Source organism: Falco naumanni, chromosome 4, assembly GCF_017639655.2.
Source record: "Falco naumanni isolate bFalNau1 chromosome 4, bFalNau1.pat, whole genome shotgun sequence".
NCBI lineage: Eukaryota > Metazoa > Chordata > Aves > Falconiformes > Falconidae > Falco > Falco naumanni.
In genome coordinates, this window is record NC_054057.1 from 103,285,529 (window position 1) to 103,304,922 (window position 19,394).

The 19,394-nt window shown below is 39.0% G+C and overlaps 2 protein-coding genes across 9 annotated transcripts in view; both read left to right on the top strand.

Moving 5' to 3' along the window:
- The window catches only part of ARHGEF3 (Rho guanine nucleotide exchange factor 3), a 135,911-nt gene extending 128,711 nt beyond the window's left edge, over positions 1-7,200 (top strand). For all 3 annotated transcript variants that reach the window (XM_040592646.1, XM_040592648.1, XM_040592647.1), the window contains 3 exons: positions 1,012-1,182; positions 3,746-3,932; positions 4,909-7,200. In XM_040592646.1, the coding sequence (XP_040448580.1) occupies positions 1,012-1,182; positions 3,746-3,932; positions 4,909-5,255 (705 nt within the window). In that variant the 3' untranslated portion in view covers positions 5,256-7,200. The remainder of the gene's footprint in view (positions 1-1,011; positions 1,183-3,745; positions 3,933-4,908) is intronic.
- A 7,289-nt stretch (positions 7,201-14,489) lies between these two features.
- The window catches only part of TASOR (transcription activation suppressor), a 34,749-nt gene continuing 29,844 nt past the window's right edge, over positions 14,490-19,394 (top strand). For 3 of the 6 annotated variants that reach the window (XM_040592852.1, XM_040592854.1, XM_040592855.1), the window contains exon 1: positions 14,491-15,013. In XM_040592852.1, the coding sequence (XP_040448786.1) occupies positions 14,617-15,013 (397 nt within the window). In that variant the 5' untranslated portion in view covers positions 14,491-14,616. Of the gene's footprint in view, positions 15,014-19,394 lie in introns of all 6 variants that reach the window. The other 3 variants (XM_040592857.1, XM_040592858.1, XM_040592856.1) reach the window with 2 other exon arrangements.

Genomic DNA, 19,394 nt, shown 5'->3' on the forward strand with positions numbered 1-19,394 from the left:
AAGTTAAATTAGGAAACAGAAATTACTCTGTGTGCTTGGCTCTTAACACTGGTTTAGGGTTATGAAGTACATTTGTCTTCCTGTCTGGCAATCTGCTATAAGCACACTGGGCCAAGCTGATCCCTGATAAATCTCCTGGGATCAGTAGATTCTTGAATTATCTGTTTGGGCATGCACGTCTCCACCCATTTTCCTGCTCCACCTCCAGTTATTTAACAGAGGAATCTGATCAGTCTAAGCAACCTGTGAGACCACTGTTAAGAGCTGACCAAAATCAACAAAATTTCACATCTACATGCCCAATTCAGGACCTGTATTTTAAGTTTCAGATAAATTGATCTCAACGTCCTTAGAAACTGCATAGTGTAATGAAGTTCAAGATAGTGAATTTTTATAGAAAAGGGAAAGCTTCCTTTTTAAAGTGTTTTAAAATAAAAAGGCAAAATTATTGCTTTTAATTGTAAAATAAAATTATCTTACCTTATTTCCAGAAGGTGGTTTTTATAGTGAACAGAAATTGAGAATTTAGTGGTTTGGGCTAGTTGCATGTTTTGCAGGATGAGCATCTTGTTAGTTCTCCTGTTTCTTGTTCTCTTATACAATGCAGCAGATTTCAGTTCATTACAAATTTAAATAAATATTTTAAAGGCAAGTTATTTGTCCTGTGTCATTTATTGGCACATTTCACCTCAGAAAAATATATCTCTGATTGTTTCTTGCATCTGTTTATTTTAATTCTGCCTATTTCAGTTTGATATAAAGAGATAAATATCAGATTTTTAAGCCATTGTTAGAAACAATGATAAAGCCAAACTACACTGTCTTTGTACACTGTAGCCTGCTTAATTCTGCTGCTAATAAAAATACTCTTATAGACTGGTTGGCAAAATATTTATGAAAAATACACCATAAATAAAAAATGTTTTCTTGTAGCTACAGTTCAGTTATGAGATAGGTCTGAATATTGGAATGTCTAATTAAAGTTCATGTGTTCTCATTGTTTTTCTGCAGATAAATATAATTCAGGGCATAGTGGCTGAAATCAACACAAAGACTGGTGAATCTGAATGCCAGTATTACAAAGAGAGACTTATTTACCTTGAAGAAGGCCAAAGGGATTCACTGATTGATAATTCACGTGTTGTATGTTGTCATGGTGACCTGAAGAACAACAGGGGAGTGGTAAGGAATAAATATTTTGTCATAAATAGCTGTTAAAAACATCTTCATTTTGCATGACAGCTAAAAGAGCTGTGAGTATACATACAGAAACATCGCCCTCATGTATGGAAAGTTGGTAAATATTAACTATTACATATAACTACTTTTTTTGTTAGCATTCAGATATCTGCATAGGAGATAATAAGCTTATATGTGTGTCTGCCTCTTCAGGGCATCTAACAATATTCTAGCTAAGCTGTACATCTGGTAAATTTCAATAAAATTTGCAGGAAAAACGCAAGTAAAAAAATGTATTTCCGGTCTCAGAGACATGATAATAATGTCTATAGTGCCACACAGTGTACTAAAAAATTTTAAATCTGTTAAAGGCCATGGTTATTAAGAATGTTTAACTTGATTATTAGTTGAAGTCAAAGTTAATTTATTGACCAGAGAAATTTGGTATTTTATACTGTGAATTCCAGTCTCTAGGAGTCTGCACTATTGATGTGTAATAACCTGAGCTTTCTGTTTAAAAAAAAACAACAACAAACAAAAACCAAAACACATAGAATAGCAGGAGCTATTAATAGAAAAGAAACCAGCCATTCTTAGATTCCCGTGCCCACCCCTCCACCCCACACCCCATTTAATAGGAACAACATGGAAGTTTGAAAAAAAGATCTTTTTCTCATTAACTAGGCTTATGAAAGTTTTATTAAAAAAACACAACAAAGAAAGCAAGCAGGATTGTAAATGCATTTTTAAGCATTAGGAGTGCTTCTGTGTAGCATGCTTATGCATGCAATAGAAGGCTCTTGTTTTACCGTAGGGCTGAGATGGAAAGATGAAATGGATGCTGTTTTCTGGTTCACCTGATAAAGATTAGGCAGGCAGTTAATGTATAGCAAGCTAGCAGGAAGAAACTGGCAGTTTTCATCTTTCTGGTGAACTGTATTTATTCCATCCACCCTACCGCTGCCTTTCTTTGGTAGTATAAGTATATAATTAATAATTTCCAATTTATGAACAGTATTTGAAATTCCTCAGTGTTTTTGGGAGGTTTCCACACTGATGTATTCCTTGAATACAACTGACAGTGGGATATTTTAATTTTTGTGTGTTCTTTGATTTGGGGTGAAAACCACATCATTTATACCTTAATTTTTTTCAGTCTCCTTTTCACACCTGCTATTGCAGAGTATTAGCTTTGCAGCAAGTAAGAGATCTCACCATTGAAAGGAGTTTCATATGACTTCCACTAAAATCAGCCATCACAAAACTTTACAGCATGAAGAATCTGCAGCATTTTGTGGATGATAGTTTGAAAACTGAGTTTCGAAATAAACAAGGTATTTTTGCTGCACATTTAGAATATTTAAAAAACAAACAAAAATGTAACCCTGCTTAACAAGCAAGCGTCCCATACCTGTATATACCTCAAATATTTCATCTCACACATTTCTGCTGTCTTTCATATTTTATTCATATGAGAAGATAGCCATTTGTCAAACATATAAACAGAAACACATAATGGATATTCTTTACCAGACTCTTGAATAGAGTTGCTGTTAATTCAAAAGGTGACAGCACTGCAGAATAAGGAACAAACAAAAGGTTTGGGTACGTGGCCTGCAAAGACTTAGAGAGGCACAAGTGGAAGAAAATTGGACCACTCATGGATATAAACTGAGGCATCTGTTGTGGAAAAATAGAATAAAGATGGACTTTCTCAGTATCAGAAGACTGCCAAGGCATATTGAGAAATGTTTCTGCTATAATTACCTCTTTCATTATAGTTTTCCGAAAACATGAGCTAATGGAAGATGGGACAGTAGGCTAAATGGATCTGAAGCTCTATCTTGTGTTAAAATTGCAAATAATGTGTCTATTTAGATTTAGTCAGGGCAACTTTAGAAGCAAAGAACAGTTACTCATGATTTGGAAGAGTTTTGGCAATGAAAAAAATGATATCAAGTGAAACTAATTTAAAATTTCACTTTGTTTATTATTGAAAGCCACTGGGGGTAGCAAAATGTGAGGAGGAACATAATTTAAAGATGATAATGGGTGACTTGTGGCACCTAGGAGCAAAAGTAATTTTCTGAGCTTCAAAGTGCTGTGGTGAAGCTGATTGTGAGCAGCACATGAGTTGTAAAAAGATTCCTCATAATTGTTCGTTGAAAATATTTGGATAAATAAGATTGCCTGTTTCTTAGTAACACAGGTGGTAGAGAAAAGTTAAAGTGGGTGTCAGAAAGAAGAATGCATGTAGGTATGCTGCAGTGGAGAGAGCTTTGAAATGTCATGCACATTTCAAGGCCTTAACACTAAAAGATCCGTTAGGATCATGACATTAGAAACTTCTAAAATTAGCTTTTCTGTCCTCTTCTCAGTTTCTAATTTGTTGTGTTTACATACTTGCATGCTGCTGTGCCATAAGACTTTTAAATAGTGGTAAGAGAGAAATCCTTATTTTAACTGTTGAAAAGACAAGGTTACAACACACTAGAATTTAAATAAATCTGGTTTAATGATGGTCTAAAAAAGGAATAATGCTTCATTATTTATTAATTTTGAACAGAAACTGCATGTCTTCCTCTTTGAAGAAGTGTTGGTGATTACCCGAGCTATCACCCATAATGAACAGCTCTGCTACCAGCTGTATCGGCAGCCGATTCCGGTGAGGGAGCTTGTGCTAGAAGACTTGCAAGATGGAGAGGTGCGACTGGGTGGATCCATACGTGGTGCATTCAGCAACAATGAGAGAAGTATGACTACACCTTCTTTTACTTGCTTATATAGGGTCATTATAACCTTAAGACACCTGCCAATGAGACATCAGAATGTTTTCTTTAAAAGTCACATTATCTATATCCAGCATCTCGATTTTTATTTCAGACCAGTTTATTATGTTGTAACTTGCTTCTTTTAGATTGTTTCTCAAAAGTTCACTGTATTGGTAATGGGATTTCTCCACATACCCACTTCTGTACTGAATTGAGAAGGCAAGAATATGTAGAATATAGCGGCAAGCCCACAAAATTATAAACAGGTGTATTTTGAAATCTTAAGCTTTAGCTGTTACAACTTTCCTTGTATTATGGAGACGTTGATGGCTATTCTGTAACAAAGTCTTTCAGCTGACAGGTAATTAATGTACTCCTGAGGCTGCAGCTACTCAGGGTAATGCCAAGAGTTAAGAGTCAGTGTCCTTCCAATCAAGCCTATTGTGAAGATGCTTGTTTCTATCAGAACAGTCCTTTGAATCTTGTGAAAACTTTGAGGGGTTTTTATATGTATTCTTGTTATTAGTGAAAGGGAATGGAAGAGATGAGGCAATTTCTGGCTGACACAAGACACTATTTAGTGAAGGTTCTGGAAATCTGCTTTGCAGAGAAGCAGGAGGAGAGACATTGAAGTGTGGGAGAAGCCTTAATCCTGCTGATTCACTTAAAGCTTTATGGGTAGCTCATGCATGGTGGAACCAAAATTGTTAAATCCAGCAATATGAAACTATTAGATGTGCTTGTGGCATTATGTTCTTGCCCCACAAAACAAGGCGATACCCAGACTCTCCTCTCTGATCTGACATAGTATTGGCAGGAAAACACTTTAAGTCAAAGATTTTGCAAATTCTGTTCTGTGACATATATATATATATAAAAATACATATATTATACTCTTTGATTATAAAATCCATTCAGACAAAGCATTCAGTGTTTTGATAAATACTGTCTCTTTCAGTCAAAAACTTCTTTAGAGTCAGCTTCAAAAATGGATCTCAAAGCCAGACGCACTCGCTCCAAGCCAATGACTCCTTCAACAAACAACAGTGGCTTAACTGTATCCGCCAGGCCAAAGAAAAAGTTTCATGTGCAGGCAAAGCTGGTGTGCTGAACTCAGAAGCACATTTTCTTTTGTCACCAAATGGAAGTAGAGTACCCCAGGGAGAAACCACACTTGAGCGAATGGACCAATCAGACTGTGAGTCAGACTGTAGTATGGACACCAGCGAGATCAGCATCGACTGTGAACGTATGGAACAGACGAACTCTTGTGAAAATGAAAAGGAAGTAGAAACCAACGTTTGACAGAAACTTACAGTTCACGGAAGAAAATCGGTCTCTTACCTGTACAGTATTTGCATTCCATATATGGAACCATTTGGAGAAGCACTTTTAAAATATGTTTTTTTGTGACAATGTCAATGCAGTTCTTGTATTTGTACCTATGAGTGTAGTACTGTAACTGCCGATCTGTATAAGCTGGAATCTCCTGCAACTCATGTCCTGTGATTATATCCTGTAAACATCTAAGGTGGATGAAAGAGGTACTTTACCAGTTATTCTCAATGTCCTGCTGGAAACAGAATCTCTAAACTACTGTTTATATATGCATTACATAAAGAATCTTTTCATAACTTTTAAAGTACTTATTTGTCCTTTAATGGGGCAGCTGAAGATGTGGACTTAATATGGAGTTTCAGGATGGGTATCAAGATAGTACATTTTCATAAAGGCATGGAAATAATTTATTTTTTTTAAGAAAAGAAAAACATCTTGCAATAACCCATCTCTTCTCTTGTGGTATTACATCAACAAGAACTATCAGCAGCGGGCCATGTAACCAGTGACTCTTGAGGGATTAGTTTTTCAAAATTAAGCACTGTCCAAAGAACCAGCAACCTCACTTACTAAAATCTGGTCAATTAAAGCGGTCAGCATAGTGCTATGGTTTATTTATCAAAGCAAGTAATGCTAAAAATAATAAAAAACCCAACAAACCAAACTCAACCAAACCTCTACAGCCGGCATCGACTAAAATGAAATGCTGAGAATACTGGGTATTTGTAAATAAGCTGGTAGTTTGCTTTCAGTGCCATATATATATATACACATATTTTATCCCAAACAGGATAAGAATGGAAAAAAGCTTTTGCTTGTGAATAGGCCCTCTTCAGCATTTTGCACTCCACTGACCTCCATTGTTGGTTTTAAACACCACTAATGTTAAAACATTTAATTTTCTGTAAATGTCTGTTTACAATTACATGTAGTTGGTTTTTAAACCAAGTGATAATTTTATATAAACGGTGCTCTACAAATACCCTATGGGATTATGTAGAGAAAGTTTAAACAAAAAGGGAATTGCTTTTCCTTTAGGATGTATTACACCCTTAATATTTTTCTCAAGTTTTGTTTTAAAAGTTTTTGTTGCATTTATTCTCATGCTGTAATTGGAAATGTTACTGTGTTTTCTGGTGGCTGATTTAATCTTCTCAGATGAGAACTTCAAACAGATGAGCCACTTCAATGCAGTCTAAAGCACTCAGTTGAACATCCTGTTACTTTTCAGGAATCCCTGGGTAATATTTTATTTCTTAGTATAAGAAATAATGCCAGTGTTGTATGGCAAGCTATGAAAATTATATATTGATAAATTTAAGTGATCCTTGGTATAATACAAGATAACCTGTGCAAAGTACTTGTAACAACAGAAGTAAAAAACCCTGCTAAGTTATTGCCAAAAACATTTTTCTTGTGTTCTACAGGTTTACAGAAAATTTACTGTGTCAGCTATCTTATATATATGCTGGTGTGCATTACAGAAATCCATGTGACAAGGTGATAAACAATATAAAACAAGGTATTTTTATTTTTTAAAAAAACTCATTTTTACCCTATAGAAAATATTTCTGTATTTATAGTTTTTAAAAAAAGTCAATTTTCCTTTCTGTTTCAGGCTTTGTAATTTATTTCAACTGCTTCATTTTTAGAGCTGAATGAGTATGCCAGTGAAGATGAAAGAAAGGAAAAATTTGCAAAAGAAAAGGCATTAGGAAAGCATAAGAGATGATGAACCATTTTCATAAAAACTGTTCAGCAGAATGTTTAAAAGGAGTGAAAAGCATGTGAAGTGTTCAGCTAGAAAAGAAGGAATGAATGTGTGTATTGACTTCTTTTTTCTTCTTAATAATAGCCTTAAACTTTTCTGGAAGCATTTCAAATAAATTACATTAAACCATTTTGATTTTTATTTGGTTTGGTTGTTTGTGCAAGATGGCTACCAAAAGATTTCAAGGGTATGCACAGTGAGGCTTAAGGTACGTGGCCAAGGCTTATGTTTTGGCTCTTGTGGAAGTGTTACGTACTTGGACCTAATTTGCTAGATACAAAATAGTAACAAAGAAACTCAATTTAAGCGCATTACCTAAAGTTTTATTATATATTTATTATATAATATATTTAGTAAGTAGGTGAAACAAAAAATTAACATCCTGCCATCAGTCTCTCTCTCCTGATTCCTTGTGGGTCACATCTCTACTAAATATGTATTATCCTGAAACACTGAGATGATGAATTTTTGGGTATGTAAAAAGCCACCAACCAGCCAGTGAATCTCAGAAGACTATTTTATGTTTGTTTACTAACACGTAGCAACTCACTTAGCAAGGTGTTCAACATGCTGCAGTGGAAGTGTTTCAGTTTTGCCTTGTAGTGACACGCTTGATTTGTAATTTGGCTTGATAAAGCTTAATAATTTTTTTGTGGTTTTCTTTTTTTTTGTAATCATCTGAAGGAATAAGCCTTCCACTTTAAGAATACTAATATAATTCTGGATTTGCTTACCTTGTTTTTGTAGTAGCACTTCTAAATTGCCAGTGCTTTTGAAATAATTTTGATTGGGGCAGGGTGGAGGGGTGGGGTGGGCATGGACAACAAAATGTACCAAAAAGGATGAGTAAAATGTAAAACGATGAATGTGTAGTAAAGAGGGATAGTAATATAAGTAAATATGTCACAGTGATCATCATGGTTAGCAGTCCTGGTGTCAGCAGAACAGAACCTGAGGAGTTGCAGCAGTGAACTGGCATGCGTACTGCAACCGTGCGGTACGTATAGGCCTCTGCATAAGAATTGTACAGAAAATTGCTTCTGACTTCTCTGCTTACCCACCATTGCATGTATAGCGCATCCATTAACGAGACAGGTCAAAGCTGTGTAATTTTTATATTGGATCTCAGGTCACTCATGTCTGGGAAGAACAGTGCCATGGTGAGAAGGTGAATGAGAACAGGTGGAGCATGTAAAAGGCAAGAGGCAGTGAAGAGCCTGAGGTGTCTGGGGCTTTGAAGGTCACTGTGAGGGGATGGCAAAATAAGGAGAGGACTGTGGATGCTGGATGAGTTCCAGCTTCTCTAAATCTGAATATGAGCACCGAGATCCCACAGTCTGGCAGAAGAGCAAGTGAGTGGCATCCTGCTCTCTAGAGCAGGGCATCAGAAGTCTGACGTGGCAGTTCTGTCTTGGCAACATGTTTGCTCTTCTATTCCTAGTGAGGACAGGCAGTGTAGTCTTGGCTTGTGGAAAGATCTGATGAACCAGAAGTAATGAAGGTAAAAGCACAGATTGTCTTGACTGAGAAAGAAAGGTAAGCAAAGAGGATGTCCTTGGAAGTCTTTGAACTATGTCAGTCCTCTGAGTCTACAAAAGAGAATTAATGGTCTGTGATCTTTGGTTCTGTAGATTGCAGCACTGAACAAAGTAAGGATGAAGACCTATCTCCTGAAACACACACCACGAGCGCTTAGTTTAACTTCTGTGGAGCTCAGTGCCAGGGAATCAATTGCCGGAATCTGGGTAAAGGAAAGGCCTGAAGTTCCACTCCAAGGTAGAGAAAGTACGTCTCAGTGGTGACTCCTATTCAGCATGACCCACTGAACGAGGGATACTCCTTAGGAATGCCTCTGCAATAGTGGAAACCAGGTTTCTTGAGGTTTCACAGAAATTTCTAGATCTTGAAAGATACATCAGAACTTTTATATACCAGTTTAATGGATTGCTGTTTTGGAAAAGTTGATGTTTTATGGTGATGCTGTCTGGCACCTGACAGCCCTGATTCCCAGGATCTAACAGAGCCAGAAACTGAGTTCTACATGTATAGAAGATTTGTTTCCTTTGATTAGGGGGGTCCAGATCCAGAATGGGCAGTTAGCCATATTTAATGCTTACTCATGAAAACTTGATTTTAAAACACTGTAATCTGTTCTACAGGTTGATGCTGCCATCTACTGGAAATAGTTGTCTATTTTTAGAGTGATTTCACATGAAATTAAAAATATTTTAAGATACTAAATGCATTAATAATTATAAAATTAAAGTATATAAAAAAAATACAAGTAGATATTTTCAGACTTCCACCTGAGGATCACAAATTTGTTAGAAAAAAAGCACTAGGTGCTACTAATCCCTGGCTTTACAGAGACAAGTTGAGACTACTTCCCCAGTTTGTTTCACCTTTTACTGTCACAGGCATTACCATCGCTGGTAAATGACACTAAAGCTCTTCCAAGTGTGTAAATTAGGTTTTGTCTCTGAATTTTCTGAAGGTTCCTCTCTTTGCATGGTCTATGAAGAAGGCTTAATGATACGGTTCTCCTATCTTTGATCTCCTGGCACCTAAAATGTAGTCAGCGCAAAACTTGCATTTAAACATTTGAAGAACTGAGATGTGTTTTGCACCACGAGAGTAATTTCTGGAAAGTAAAATAGTAATTTCTAGTTATTTAAATTAAACTGGAACAATATGCTTAGACTAAATAATATTTTGCATTTCTAGATTTCTTTTCATAAAAGACTACTGAGGTAATGTCTGAAGCAAGCACTCAAGTTTGCTTCTGAAGGATGGAGCCTTATGCGACTCTCCCTTATAAATGTCTTGTATTTTGTGGCTATTAATCTGATCTAAATGTGTATTACATAATATCTGATTTCAGAATCAAAGGGATCTGCAGCTGCTTTGTACTTGGGTGGGAAACCACTTGGTGCAAGCCACGGAGTCGTGGCTGAATGCTTGGCAAATACCAGAAACCACATAAACCAGAAACTAGGAAGACAATAAGGTGACAGATTTTTATAACCTTTTTTTACTTCAGAGTATTCAACTGGTCTCTTCCTGTGGTGATTTTTCATGGAACCTTTGTTTTGTGGACTGGGATTCTTGCCACTTATTTTCTATCAATCGGGATTTAAGATTCATAGTGGTACAGTGATCCAGACTTGTTACATCACTTCTCAAGTAGTACTCAGTAATTTTTGCAATGATCTCTCCCAGGCTTATGTTAATTAATAGAGAAAACAATTTTGTACAACTGCAAAGAAGTATATTTTTAAAGCAAGTAGTAAATGAGGAAAAGTTCTTTGTATGTTGTTTGGTAAATAAGCAAGGCTTCATATGTTGTTTGGATTTTTAATGATACATGTTTGTGCTTATATTTCTCATTATTGAATGCATCTAAATACTTTGTAAACATATGCTTTAGCATATTTTACAGTATTTGTTGTGAGAGAAAATGGTAGGGAGCATACTTCTCAGAGTGACAGGGCAATTTCAGTAGGAAGTGGTTTCCCACCCTGTGGCCTTTTTCTGTAGCTGTTTCTTCAGTGCATGTTGTATTTATTGGAACAGCTCTATAGTTGATCCATACATGGCTCTATTCCAGAATTACTGGAATACAGTGAAGATAAGGAATTTAGCCTCAGTATTTCTTCTGAAGTGTTTGACATCTTACTGTCATATTCACTGTCTGTGGACAGGTCTTCATCTACTGTGAAAAGTATGTCAGCAGAGCTATGGTAATTCAAACAAGCAAGGAAATAGGTGGTGGGTGGGTGTGTATATATGCTAAAGTTATGTTTTCCTGGGGGGGGGGGGGGGGGGGGGGGGGGAGGGGGATCATATACTTACTGCATCTATACATATTACTTTAATGGCTACTGGAAGACCTAATTTTCTTTTGAAAGTCCTTCCGCTCTGCCCAAAGCATAGATAACATTTTTCAGTAATTCTTTTGGAAGAGAACAGACAATATGGTTGGAAGGACCTACATTAAATAAATGTAAATGTTAACCCATTCCTGGAAAAATGTCTTACCTAACTTTAAAACACCAGTTAAAGAAATCCCACAGTGTCCCCAAATAATTTCTTCCTGTACTTAACTTTTATTGCTAGATAGTTTTTCCTAACATTTAAACTAAGCCTCCTTTGAGAAAACTTGAACATCATCCCAGTCACCAAGAACATAAGAGAATATTTCCTCCGCTGCAACAGTATTTCCCATATTTGATAATTGCTATTATTTATTTTCTCCCTTCTAGATATAACACCACCATTCTTCCAGTCTTTCATACAATGGCTTAGATTCATGCAGCACAGAAGAACCATTAGATGTGTTCCCAGAAGTTAGAGCAAAGATGAGTATGTGTAAAATGAGAGTGAGGACACCGACTTCACTCTCTAGTATTACTGCTCACTTGTGAATGCAGGCAAGCCAGATGTAATCAAATCCTAACACCAATCAACTGAACTAGTTGTATACTGAAGACATAAACAGCCTGGAAGTGGTTTTAACAGCTTTGCCAATTCAAACTTAATAAAACAGGTTTATGTGTTTGGAGATGTATAATGGATCAACAAAGACTTAAATAACACTAGATTGGTATTTCCGTTTATTTTCTTGTATATGGAAGTTCTATTTGAACAAAGTAGAGCACAGCAAAATTATTCTGATAATATATCAACTCATCTGTAATATCCTCTTTACCATCACTGAATCCTCACAGAGGCATGGCATAAAATTCTCAGGGAGACAGTCTTAATTTATCCACAGGTTGAACACTGCATTTGTGGGTTTTATTACCTCTGGATAATTGAACACCATGTTTCTGCATTTAGATAATGTTTGGTGTTACGTTTCTGTAATTTATGTAAATTATAGATACTAATTAACCTATTTAAACTTGGCTGGCTCCCCAAAGACTTCCAAGAAGAAACTAATAATTATTAGCTTATCTTCTTTTAACACCCTGGAGGCTACCATTAGCACCAGACCATTTGTGAGTTGGTAGATTACTTATAATCTCTGATTTACAGGTAATCTAAAAAGAGATCAATATAAATAAAAGGATGAGGTTAAAATCTTTGTTCCTTGCATAGGAAAAACCTTGCATTTAAACTCGGAGCTGCTTTCGAGATAACAATATAGCTAGCCACAGTTACCAGGATTTAAGATAATTAGTATAGCTAACTAACAAATATATGCAGTTGTTCAACAGCTACAGAACTAGTATACCTTTAAGAAAGAAAACAAATTGCAGGCTTTTAATGTTTTGCTAGTTACTTGTAAAATTAAACATCCGGTATTTGTACTTCCTAGGCACAGCAAAGAATGGGTTATTTTCAGCAGGCACTTCTCAATTCAGTGCATTCCTCAGAGCTGCCAAAGAAAGGTCATTGCTGTGGCTTTCACATATTCACACCCTTCTTTTACCAGAAGTTCTAAGCCTCGCAGCAGGGGTGGCAGAGTTGAATAAATGTTAACCTTCTGATTCAATACTGACCTCCAGTAGGACAGACAACATGAGGCAGCAATGCCTTGAAGTGCTGCAGAGGGATCCAACAAAGCTTATCCGTGAATACCAAACAACTGTGTAGTGTGATGAAATTTCATTATTTATTGTTTTGAAATACCAGTTATTGTTGTATTTGTATTTGAAGCCTTGGTTTTCCTTAATAACTGATTTACATCCATGATCACAAGGATTAAATTTATTCTCATTATTCTTTTAATAATATAGAATATAGACCAGATTGAATGATGATCTTGTGACAAGAGAAGTCATTTCAGGCTAGCACCTTTTCATGTTCTTGCTATATCACACTTGGGTCCATAAATACAGCATTATGTTTTCTTTGCAGGTAAACAAAACTTGTAACAGCTTACCATTATTATTCAGTTCTGGCACTAAAAGAAAAAAAACATGTTGCCCATAACCATCCCAGCATACTACCTCATTAGTTTCCTTAGCAAATCTGCTGGAAAAACAGTTTCTGACTTAGCTTCAATAGCACCAAAAACATTTCTAGCATTCCATTGCACTGCATTTGAAAACGGGTACTCTTTGGTATATGAATAATGGAATGTGTTGCCTTTGGTTGATCTATAATTCTTTGTTCTACTGATGAGACATTATAGTTGTTGTTTTTTTATTTTTGAAAAAGGTCAAATAGTTCCTTACTTGCACATGCTGTTTTTTCTTATTGAAGCTTGCTTGCAATTTGTAGTTTTACAAGCTGTGGAACCCAAATAGCTGTTGTCACTTAAGTACCCTTCCAACAGAATCTTTTGTCATGATCCTAAATGCATTTAATTGAACATATAAAAGAGGATTAAATTCAGCGAAATTATGCAATTAAACACACAGAAGTCTTTGCAATAACACGTTTCCTTTGCAGCTTAAGATTGTCTCAAAAAAGTGTAACAAATCATATTGTTTATATTTTTAACTGATTGGGTAAGAACTGTCTCTCTTACACTGCCTTTGTACAAAGCTGTCGTTACTGTTTTAATTGGAATTACACCTTCCACTGAAGACGTTAGTGCAAAGACAGTTTGTCACTGTTTGTATCCGTCCCCCCCCCGGCAGAGGGGAGGTGATGAGGGCGGGGGGAGGGCACGGTGCCCTGGCGCTGCTCTAGTTGATCATCACGCTGTAGCGAGTGTGAAGTGTTGCCTGTCCTTCATGGTTAATAATGTGGTTTTATTCTTCAAAGGTGAAATGCCATTTTGTCCAGTGTCTTGTAGAAACTTTAAAGACTGGAACAAGTGGCCGCTGGCGCTGCCGGCGCCCGGCTGGTTCCGTGCCGGGGACGCGGCGGGGGCGGCCCCCAGGCCGGGCTGCGGTGCCGGCGGGTGCCGGGCAGAGGCGCCTGGCGGCCAAACCGCACGGCCAGGAGCCCGCTGCGCCGCCTGCTAACTGTAGATTGACGCGTATGGCTTTATCTCTACGTGAAATGCTCTCTCCCCTCTTCCCAGCGGCGTACCGGCCCCGCTCCTGTCCCGCTCCCCTCCAGAAACGGCGACGGACAGTGCGGCCTGCCCCGCCCGGCGCCCCCGCCGGGACCTCGCCTCGGGCCTCCCTCCACAGCCGGAGGAGCCGCCCGTAGGAGGGAAGCGGGAAACGAGCGAGCTGCTGCCTCCGCCCCGCGCTGGCAGACTGCGGCCGCAGGGACCCTTCTCAGGCGCTGCCGACGGCCCGCGGCCTCGCCCGACCGGCGGGGGCTGCCGCCATTTTAAAGGCCCCCCACTGCCTCGCAGGCCCCCGGCGGCAGCGGCGCCCCCGGAGCGGGCAGGCGGGCGCTCGCCCCTCTATTTATAACTTGCGCCGGGGATGGATTGGCGGAGCGGGGCTGGATCCGGCCCCGCCCCTTTTCTGTGAGCGCTGCCGCCATGTTAGAGAGCGGGGAGGGGGCGGTGGGGCTGCCATAAAGCGAGCGGACGGAGGGGGAGCAATAGCGGCAGCAGGCGGTGCATGGCGCTGGGGAAGGGGTAGTTTGGTGGGGGAGGAAGAGAAGGCGCGGGCAGTCGTGCTCGCTTCTCGGCGGTAGCAGTGAATGGCGGATGCTGTGAACCCCAGTGGTGACGAGATGGAGCCGGAGCAGCATCAGCGGACGGGGAAGATCAGCGCGGGCCTCCTCGGGGTGGAGAGTAATAGAGCAGGAGCCGCTGAGGACACCACACAAAATGGCGGACGGTCTGAGAGCAGTAGCACTGAGGAGGCGCTGCTGGTGGCTGCTGTTGCTGCAGAGGACAAGGTCCCCCCAAACCTCAGCATCACTAGCAGCAGCCAGCGCAGGAGCAGCATCTCAACGGCAAATGAACAACAACAACAACAGCAGCAGCAGCCGCCCAGCGGTGTGTTGGGGGGGCCTCCCCCTCTCCCTAAGCCCCCAGAAGACCTGCCTGTTAGGAGGAACTTTCAGATCCCCAGGAAGAGCAGAGAAAAGAAAGGTTGTTCCTTCCCTTTCCCTCCCTTCTCTCCCTCACTCCCTTCTTCATCTTATTCATTGGGCAGGCTCTTTACGCACCTCACACAACTGCATGCAAAATCCTGCGGGTGTGGAGGAGGCTGTGGCATGGCTTGACTAGCGAGGCTGCTGGGGATAAGATTTTTAGTGTCAGAGAGGCTTTTACATTCTCTCCTCTCCCTACCCCTCCCTCTTTTCTTTTTCGTTTTTATGTTGTCACAAGGAGGAGAAAAAAACCAAAAAAACTCGGCTTGAATTTCAGTTCATTGCTTTAGAAGGACAGAAAAGCTGGCTGCAATCAGGGTGGGCTTGAGTGTTGGTCCTGGCTCTGCTTCTGGAGATGCAATCATATGCAGAGAAGATGGTTCTCTGGGACACGGACGCGCAGAGAAGATGGTTCGCTGTTCTCTTCCCCCTGACCTCCTCCCTGCAGGAGAGGGGTGTAATCCTGTTTGGGGTAGACTAGCAGACCCTGAGCAGAGTTGACCTTCGTTGATGATATGCAGAAAGAAGACTGTTCTTATCTCCTGAAAGTTTCTTACTTTGCAGGGAGGAAGTGAGTGTCCCACATTCACATGCTTGGAAGCGTTCCTCTTCCAAGCGTCTAGGGTTTGTTTTTTGGTTTTCAAATGACTCTTCTTCTAAAAGCCTGTGGTATTTCTTGCTTTTCATGAGACTCCATTGGCTTCTGCTTATCTTTGAATTTGTTAAGTGGCATTGAAGACATGTCTTATTTCCTCCCTGAAACTTACCTCAGTTCTTGACCTTTTGCAGCATGGGGTCAGTAACTTGGTACATAGCACAAAAATACCTGTTCACATAGGCTTCTAGTTCTTCAGAGAAGAGTCTAACATCTAACTTCTTGAAATGCTTTCTTCTGTAAGAAAGAAATTAAGGTAGGTTTATTTCATTATCCAGTCTTCCCTTTCCCTCCTTCCATTTTTGGCAGTAATGTCCCCTTTTTCCTTTTCTTCCCTTTCTTTCTCATTGCCACCATGCAAGGGGGGATACAGGTCTGGCAGAGATTCATTGTGAAAAGGACTGGGTTGATTTATAGGAAAAAAAGTCTCTTATTTTTCATCTGACAGAAAAATGTCTGGATAAAACATGGTACCTCTTGCACTTCCATATATCAGACCCAAGTGTGGTTTCATTTGAATACCTTTAAATATATCTCAGAAATGTTTAGTACTTAATCACAGACTCTTGAAGTTGCTTCCTACCATTTGGTTCCAGTGTGAATGAAAACCTGCAAAATACCTTTTTGGGTCATCAAATTCATCATTTGCTTATGGAGAGCCATCTCCTACAGACTAAAAAGTTTTATAATATGTAGCTCAAACATCAAGCTTCTAGAGTAGAAGGGGAAGCTCTTCTTACCCTGCTTCAAAAATTCACTCGCTAATGTCAAGGTCGTTTGACTTGTTCTTAAGGGCTTACTTTCTAGTGTACTTGTCTTTTATTTTTTTTTTCTTTTTTTTTTTTTTTTCCCTTTCAGCTTACTAAAAACTTTTAGGGCAACTTAAAGTTTTACTGGCAACTTAAAAGTTTTCCAGAATTCTCAAAACAGACCTCCCTCCATTCTGTCCACAGTGCTTGTGGTCTTACAGTTGCTGATGGTCTTATATGTGATACCGTAATGCAAAGCACTGTGGGACAGCATGTCATAGGCAAGGCTAACAAAAGTGGGCTGCCAGCGTGATCTTTGAGGACAGCCAAATCACTATTGGAATTAGTATTGGCATTTGAGAAATTATGTAATTAAATCAGTTTTGGAGCTAAACTAGAAGATTAGCGGTGCATCAATCATCTGACATTGTAGTGGCATATACTTAAAATATGCTTAGTACCAGTGTTCAAATACATCTTGTGTAATTGCAGAATAATCAGAATATCATCTGTCCCTCTCAAAAGAGCTGTCTTGGCCAGATTCAAAATTCCAGCATGAAAAAATACATGGAAGTTTCTTCCATCCTTTCTTGTACTGGGATTGTCCTTGTTTCGCTCTTTAAACCTCTATTTTATTACTGGACATACCATCCTGAGAGATACCTGCTGTCTTTGTTGGGAAGACTAATCTGCTATGTACAAACTATAAAAATCTGTACAGGATGACTTTGTTATTTGAGTGGGGTTGGTGGTTTGTGTTTTTTTTTTTCCCTGAAGTGTTTTTTGGGTTTTTTTTTTAAGCACAAAATGTGTTTTGGAAACAATTTTTATTGTGAAGCAATTAAAAATTGAATCTGCAAAGCAAAAACGTAAGGGAAAAATCCTGGAAAACGTGGGATGTAGCTGTTTATTTAGCCTTCCTGGAATTTTTATTTGGAGACCAATGAGGGACTGAAAGTCAGCAGAAAGAATTTTGTTAATGTGGAGAAATGCATCTGGAGGAAACATACTTCTTAAAACTAACTGTGGTTAGTTGTCACAGAGAATCTTTCTTCTGATTTTGCCCCCCCATCCCCCCAGCGGAAGAATTCAGGAAACCAAACTCTAAGAAAGGTTGGCTGTGAGGTTTGGGGTTTTTTAAGTTGTATGTGCATTTGTTTTCCTACTTAGAACTGGCGTGAAGGCTTCTCTTTCCTTGGTACATACAGTTTGGTAATAGTGTGACACTCTCTTGAGTAGCTGATCGCTGTTTATTTATTTATTTTTAATCCTAGTACTTAGCTGTTGTTATTGGCCTCTTCTAATTTGATTGTCAGATCTTCTCAGGTTTCCAAGTCTGCCTGAGACTTCGAAGATCCTTCTTTGATAGGATGAGGAAAACAAATTTTCAAGATCAAGTGGTGGAAGATCATTTTTTGAACTAACTCTGGGTGGTCTTCATACCAAAATACATGCTCGGGTAGTAACCAGTGGCTTAAGTGGGTGGTTGTTGATTGCAGTTGGACTTCTCTAGGTGACCAAGTTAACAAAATGACTGCTGTTTCTCAGGCTGAGTGGGGGGAAAAGGAAAATGATCTTTCTTTTATCCATGACAGTCTTCACAGTACTGCTTGGAGGTCTAGGCTGTCTCTTTTCTACTTAATGGTGTTTGATGGTTCATTTTGCCTTGCTTTTGTCTTCTAATTTTCCGTGTCTGTGGTAGAGAGATGTATCTGCTACATGGTATTTCAACACAGGGATTTCAGTAAGCAATCCTTGAACTTGATAACTCTTAAGACCTTTTGAGAGCAAGACATTTTGGGCTGAAAAAATCATAAAAATAACAATGTTGTGATTCATCAACACCACAGATTTTTGGTCTTGGTCTTCAAAAATGAAGACTTAAAATAAAACGGTTCTTCTCAATGGAGTTTTTGTAGCAGAAACACTTGTTTGAGAAGAATGCCAACGTTCTGCCAACTTGGCTGGTAACAAAAGTAATTTACTTACCTTCACTTAACAGTTAGTTCAGGATTCCTTAAAGAGAATGTCTCTGTTGTCTTCTTCACATTCTAACTTAAAAAATGAAACATTCCCCCACGCCCACACCCCAAAATACCCAAAGAACCCAACCTGCTAACTGCAAACTCAGTTTTCTTAAGTTGAAGCATCAGACCACTGTGAAAGAAAAACTTCAAGCCTCTAGGGAATTACATGCATCTGGACTTCCAGTCTGTCCGTCCCTAGACTAGGTACTGTATTAGCTAAACACCTGAAAATACATATGTTCCAATATAGTGAAGAAAGAAATGGTAGAAGCTGAACAAAACCAGTATTTTCTTACATACTTCTGCAGAACAAGCCAGCAAAACCCCAACAATTCATTTGTAGGTGCTATAAGGATACTGCAATATAGTCCTTACATAAATTACTGTTTTAATTGAGATGGGTTGATAAAGGTGCAGCATACCCACGTCAGGATTGCACCGTGAGCCTGAAAAATATGTATGTACACACTGCTGATCTCTGAAGTAATGTAGGACTGGAGATAAGCTTAATAATCTCATTCTTTGCCTGTAAACATAGGGTTTGGTACAGAAGTTCTAGTTTAGTACTTCTCATTCTTTGCTTGCTTCTGATTTCCTTTAAGTGAGGAAATACAGGCCCTTCCACAGTGACCTTAACCTGGCAGAAAATAGCTGCCCTTTGGCAGAGTGCTGAGATGATAAATGAAAAGTATTGGCTTGCTGCTTGTCTCGTTAGGTAATGTTGCAGGTTTTTAGTAAGAACCTGAAGCCTGGAGTGCCTCAGATTCTGGAAGATGGGGGAAGTGGATTTGAGCCTGTCATGAAGCATATGATGAGTGTGTTTGAGGAGTCCTACTTGGAGAAGGAAAAAAAGCTTGTTCTGTGCACTCTAACAAATTTGACTGCTGTGTATGATGGTTTATCTGAAATTCAAAGCTAAGTGGCTTTGTTTTGTGCTTTATGATTACA